Source organism: Temnothorax americanus, unplaced genomic scaffold (genome assembly GCF_048541705.1).
Source record: "Temnothorax americanus isolate GAGA-0224 unplaced genomic scaffold, ASM4854170v1 Scaffold324, whole genome shotgun sequence".
NCBI classification, from domain to species: Eukaryota; Metazoa; Arthropoda; class Insecta; order Hymenoptera; family Formicidae; genus Temnothorax; species Temnothorax americanus.
Window position 1 is genome coordinate 1,641 of NW_027509469.1, and position 6,323 is coordinate 7,963.

General features: G+C 58.8%; 2 protein-coding genes across 2 annotated transcripts; both read right to left on the reverse strand.

Annotated features, from left to right (window-relative positions):
- Positions 1-262: 262 nt before the first annotated feature.
- Positions 263-1,828, reverse strand: LOC143901247 (uncharacterized). Its single transcript, XM_077413369.1, has one exon. The coding sequence runs from the start codon at positions 1,826-1,828 to the stop codon at positions 263-265; it is 1,566 nt and encodes a 521-aa protein (XP_077269495.1).
- Positions 1,829-1,910: 82 nt separating this feature from the next.
- Positions 1,911-5,393, reverse strand: LOC143901246 (uncharacterized). The gene has a single exon (XM_077413368.1). The coding sequence runs from the start codon at positions 5,391-5,393 to the stop codon at positions 1,911-1,913; it is 3,483 nt and encodes a 1,160-aa protein (XP_077269494.1).
- Positions 5,394-6,323: the final 930 nt, after the last annotated feature.

Below are 6,323 nucleotides of genomic sequence, written 5' to 3' on the forward strand. Positions count from 1 at the left end.
TCCCGAGCGAGACACATAAACAGTCGCGATATGTGCGTAACGCGAATTCGGTAACGTGCGAAACGCGAAGTGAAGTGAAGTGATGCGCGAAAGTGATTTCGTGTGTTGCACAAATCGTCGAGTCGAGTCGGAGAACAGAAATGAGCGCTTGCGTGATTTAACTTGGGCAGAGGGCCGAAACGGACGAATACGTGACATAAATGTGAAGAATTGCAGGCTGAAGGCCGATAAAACAATAAAGTGACAGCGAGTGTCGGCGGGCTCACGCATCCGTCGGCGGTGGCTGGTCCTCCGTCCCGGGGAGAAGCACGAGTTTGCACAGTGGTCGCACGAGCTCTGACGTTGAGGTGCGGATTGTCGCCACGCGAACAATGCCATCGTCGCCGGGGTGCACTCGAATGATGCGGGCCAGTGGCCATCGACTCGGTGGTGTGCTCTCGGCGCGTACCAAGCACAGAGAGCCGACGGCAGGTGCGTCCTCGGGTTTGGTCCATTTTGGGCGAGATGTCATCCCGTTGATGTACTCGTGCGACCACCGTGACCAAAAGTGATCGCGCATCTTTTGGAGGTGTTGCCACCGTGAGAGTGAGCTCCCGGCGACGTCATTCAAGGCGGGCTCGGGCACGGCCAGAAGAGGAGCGCCGATCAGGAAGTGCCCTGGCGTGAGGGCGGATATGTCGTCCGGATCGTCGGACAAAGCCTGCAGCGGCCTGGAATTCAGGCAGGCTTCGACCTGAGCGAGGAGGGTGCTCATTTCCTCAAAGGTGAGCGTGGTCTCCCCAATGACCCGACGGAGATGGAACTTCGTCGACTTGACGGCAGCCTCCCACAATCCGCCGAAGTGTGGTGCAGCCGGCGGGTTAAAATGCCATTTGACGCCTTCCGTGGCAGCGACGTGGGCAAGGCGGCGGCCGTCGGCGGATGATGCTCGGAAGAGCTCTCGCAGGACTCGGTCGGTTCCCACGAAATTGGTGCCGCAGTCCGAGTACAGCTCCTCGCAGAGGCCCCGACGGGAGATGAAGCGACGGAAGGCGGCGAGGAAGGCTTCCGTCGTGTAGTCCGAGACGACGTCCAGATGCACCGCCTTGGTGCAGAGGCACACGAACACGGCTATGAACGCCTTGTGCGCTCGGTGTCCGCGGCCTTTGCTCGTGCGGATGAGGATCGGGCCGGCGTAGTCCAAGCCGGTTCGGAGGAATGGGCGCGCCGGAGTGACTCGGCCCCTCGGGAGGTTGCCCATCGGCGGTTGCGGTGCCGCGGCTCGCCAGCGGGTGCAGGTGATGCAGCGATGCAGCCGCTGTTTGACAACTGAGCGGCCTCGAGGGATCCAGAAGCGGAGGCGGAGCAAGCCGAGGGTGAGCTGCACTCCTCCGTGCAGAGTTCGACGGTGGCACGACTCAACGAGCAGCCGAGTGAGCCACGAGGACGGAGGTGCGATCATCGGATGTCGCTCATCGGTTGAAAGCATGGCATGCTTGAGGCGGCCTCCGACTCTCAGAACCCCGTTGTCATCCAGGAACGGACTCAGGCTCGTCAATGAACTTCGGTGTGACACTGTGCGGTTTGCCGAAAGTGCCGTGATCTCGGAGGCGAAGTGCCGTGCCTGCACGACACGGAGCCAGAGAATCAGTGCGTCGTCGATCTCGTCCGATCGCAACGTGAGTGTGGTGGTGCGGGAAGCGGTGCGTCGCCAGCGGGAGCACCAAGCTGTGACTCGTAGAAGCCGGTGCAGCGAGGAAAATCTGAGAAGCATCTCGGGTTCTTCCTCGATTTTCTCGGTGGCGACGTGTGCCGCGACTCTCTGTTCGGGCAGATCGGCGTCGGGCATCGCAGGGTCCTCGCTCGGCCACAGAGATCGGTCCTCGCGAAGCCAGGCGGGTCCGGTCCACCACAGGGGGTGGTCCAGCAGTTCACCTGGAGTGATCCCTCTGGAGGCGCAGTCCGCAGGGTTGTCCCGCCCGGGGACATGTTGCCATTGAGCATCCGGCAGCTTCTGCTGGATGTGGGCCACGCGGTTCGCCACGTAAGTCTTCCAGCGGGAGGCGTGCCCCCGGATCCAGTGCAGTGTCACCTTCGAATCTGACCAGAGAAAAATGGGTGCTGCGAACAAACGTAACGTTGATCGAGTGTGGACACGCGAGAGAAGTGAGCAAGGCGGCGGCAGTGAGTTCGAGGCGTGGTAGTGTCACCAGCTTGACCGGTGCCACCTTGTTTTTCGCGGCCAGCAAGTGGAGTGCCACGGAGCCGCCTCGAGTGATGCGGAGATACACGGCCGCGGCGTATCCTCGCTCGGACGCGTCGGCAAAGCCGTGCAGCTCAACCAGCGCGCTCTCGTCTCCGCTGCCAAGCCAGCGGTTCACGCGCAGTTGAGATAGGAGAGGCAGTTCCTCGAGGAAGAGCCTCCAGCAGTCCGCGTCGGCGGCGGGAAGTGGATCGTCCCAATCCAGCCGCTGTAACCACGCGGACTGAATCAAAATTTTCGCGCGAATCACAACGGGAGCCAGCCATCCCAGAGGATCGAAGAGACGTGCCGTCTCCGAGAGAACGCGTCTTTTTGCGAACGACGTGACAGTGCGCGGGTGAATCGCGAACGCGAATGTGTCTTCGGTCGGGTGCCACAACAGTCCGAGGGTAGAAAAACTTTCGCTTTCCCACGAGTGCGGTTCATGGCGAAATCGGTGCTCGGGAGGAATTCCCGACAGCACTTCCTCGTCGTTCGCGGCCCACTTTCGAAGCGGGAACCCGCCCGCCGTGCACAACCCGCGGAGCTCGGTTTGTTTCGCGACCGCGAGTGACAAAGTGTTCGCGCCCGAGACAACGTCGTCCACGTAAGTGTCCTCGCGCAAAGTGATTGCTCCCTGCGGATAGCGCGATTGTTCGTCGTGGGCCAGCTGTTTTAGCGTTCGGATGGCCAAGAAGGGCGCGCACGCGAGACCGTACGTCACCGTCAGGAGCCAGAACACGCACACGCGGTCGCGGAGGGTGCAACGCCAGAGTATGCTCTGGTATTTCCTGTCGTTCGGGTGGATGAGGATCTGCCGGTACATCTTTTCGATGTCCGTGACGAAGGCGTAGCGGTGCCACCGCCAGCGCATCAGGACATCGGCTAGAACGGGCAGCAGGTTGGCGCCCACGAGGAGGTGTTGGTTTAGCGACTCGCCGGACGTCGTCAGCTGCGACCCGTTGAATACCACCCTGAGCTTGGTGGAGGTGCTCGATTCTCGGAGCACACCATGGTGAGGTAGGTAGCACTCGGGCATGATTTTGCAGTCTGGAGAACCGGAAGCTAACTCCATGTGTTTCAGCTCCTCGTATTCCCGCATGAACTGGCGGTAGAGCTCGCCGAACCGGGGGTCCCTCTCGCATTTCCGCTCCATTGCGGTGAGCAGGCGTTCAGCTGGCCGGCGTGTCTCCGACAACTTTGTCGGCTCCTTGGAGAACGGCAATCGAACCACGTACCTCCCCGTCTCCGTGCGAGAGTGCGTTTTCCCGTAGAAGTCCTCGCACTTCTGTTCGTCAGGCGTGAGGGCGGCGGGAGCGGAAGGCTCCGCTTCTTGCTCCCAGAAGCGGCGCACGAGATCGGCCAACTCGTGGTCGGCCGTCGCTTGGAAGCTGCCGCGCGTGTGGAGGGCTGAGGCACCGCAGCCACCGGAGAGAATCCACCCGAAGGCCGTCTTCTGCGCGATCGGAGCGTGCGGTCCGCCCTTTCGAATGCCCTCTTCGAGGATGGTGGAGCACACTTCTGCTCCGAGAAGTAGCTCGACCGGGTCTCCAGCCGAAAACTGCGCATCGGCTAGAGGCAGCCCTTTGAGATGGGGCCACGTGGCGGGGCTCTTCGTCGCCGAGCCTTGGTAGAGAGAAAGACGGGGCAGCACGAACGCGACGGCGGTAATCGTGGCTCCGGTCGTCACGGACGTAAGGCTCACCGTCACCTTCCCGCGGGTTGACCCGGATTTCGACCCACCGATTCCGAAAATCGACACGGCGGAGCGAGATCGTTGCAGGTGCAAGCGCTGCACGAGAGATTCGGCGACAATTGAGACCTCAGACCCTTGGTCGATGAGGGCTCGCACAGGGTGAGGGTCTCCATGGCGGTCGGCGATGGTCACTCGCGCGGTTGCGAGGAGGATCGCCTTGCGGTCGTCAGCAGAGCGCACGGCGGACAGCGCGCTGACCTCGGTAGACGGCGACGCGGGAACGTAGGCTTCGTGAAGCATCGTGTGATGCCGAGCCTTACACGTGAAGCAGTTTTTCGACGATTGGCACTTCGCGACGGTGTGGTTGCCAAGGCAATTAAAACACAGCCGACTGGACTCTACAACCGTCTTTCGCTCGGTTGCGGACTTGGCTTTGAAATCGCTGCACGTCATCAGCGAGTGTTTCCCCTTGCACAGGGCGCACTGCGGATCGGAGCTGTCTTTCGACCCTTGTTTCGCGACGTGGGTCTTCGCGGACCGAGTGGAATCGGAAGCTTTCGCGGCGGGTTTCGGTCTCGCGGCGTTTAGCGTGAGGATGCGCTTCGACATGAAGTCCGTGAGCTTCTCGTGTTCCGGCGGCTCGACGGAGTCCGAGACAAACGATTCCCACTCGAGTCGCGTACGCTGATCGAAGAGCTCGACAACCAGGTGGTTGAAGAGGTCCATTCCGTGGGACTTTATGGGCCTCCCGATGCTCTCCTGCGCATTGACTGCGGTGGTGACGGCGTTATGGATGCGGCTCAGCTCGTCAGCGGTTTCTCCTTTCATTTTCGCCACGGCGGTAAACGTGGCGAAGTTGGAGCGTATCAACTCCCGCTTGTTCTCAAAATGTTTATTAAGAATAGCCCACGCGCGGTCGTAATTGTCCCCGGTCACCGTTAATGAGCTCACTAATTTTTCAGCGGGCCCTCGCAGACACGATCGGAGGTAATGGAGCCGCTCAACGTTCGAAATCGACGAATTCTCACCGATGACCGACTTGAAGAGGTCTCGAAACGACGGCCACTCCTCATACGCGCCCGAAAAGTTCCGCAACTGAATACGCGGCAGTGACGTTTTGGGAGCGTGATCGCTGCTTTGCTCCGTTCCAACCGGCACTCTAAGCGACGCGGGTTTGAGTTTGCTTTCGAGCCCGAGAAGCAAACCGCGTTGATGCGCGTAAGTGTTTTCAACGGTGTCGACAAAGTCATTTTTTGCGTACTCACTCTCGCTGTAGAGTTGCCCGTAGCATGCCCGAATGAGGTCGTGATTTGACTCAAATTTGGCCCACAGGTCGTCGAGAATGCGGATGCGAGTGCTCACCGTGCCGAGGTTGAGCTTGTCTGCACCCAGCTTTCGGAGGTTGTCCATGGCGCGGGAGATGCGGCCGTGGATGTCGTACTGGCTGTTCAGCAAGGCGCTCTGATCCATGCTCATCTTGGCGGTCACTCGTCGAGGATGCACTCCCGAAGTCGCGGTTGCCGGTATTATCCGGCTCGAAGGACCAGAAATGTTCGAGAGCACGCGGTTGCGCGAGATAGCGCGAGGTAACGAGACGACCACAAAAACAAGGCACAAGTATCGAATAGCAAAATAAACGAATATATTTAATAAAGTCTAATATGTACAGGTCTATACAGTTTTTCCCTTTTTTCAAAGGAAGCCGTGGAGCGCGCACAGAAGCAACGGTTAGCGATGCGGCGAAAACGTTCGAAACGCGGAACAGCGGTGTGCAAAGCGGAGTGCGAAAGCGGGTTTTCTATGATCTGCGAGCGAAATCGATTCCGCGGCGCGAGGACGGTCCTTTTAACATCTCCGAGGCGAAACTCCCTCCCTGCGGGTTTCCTAGAATTTCGGGAGGGTGATTGGCCGTCGGAGGCCCGCGTCATGGGGCCGACGTCACCGATTTCACGTGGCGACCCGACGGGGTCGTCACCTGTTTTCGAGTGCTTTGTGTATAGCATGGATCTTTCCTTTGTTCTAGCGTTGTTGTTTGACTTTATTATTGATGGCAATGTTAAAGTTTCTGAAAAGCGAATCTCGAAAGATCCATGCTATACCGAATGTTTCCTTGCCAAACTTCATGCGACGATTTCACGCGAACATTAGTTACTTTCACCGTATAAAATATGAGAACGAAATTTATTGCAAGCGTGCATGTGCTGACATGCAGCCGAACGCGATGCTACTTTGCGATCTCAAACAGCGAGATTCGACGGAGACTTACAGAAAGGATATTCGACGGAGAAAGGAGATTCGACGGAGACATTTCGAAGGGAGTTTCGAAAGGAGATTCGATGGAGTCATAGCGGATTGCTCGAATGATGGAGTCATAGCGGATTATTCGAATTCGTCGTCTTTATACGT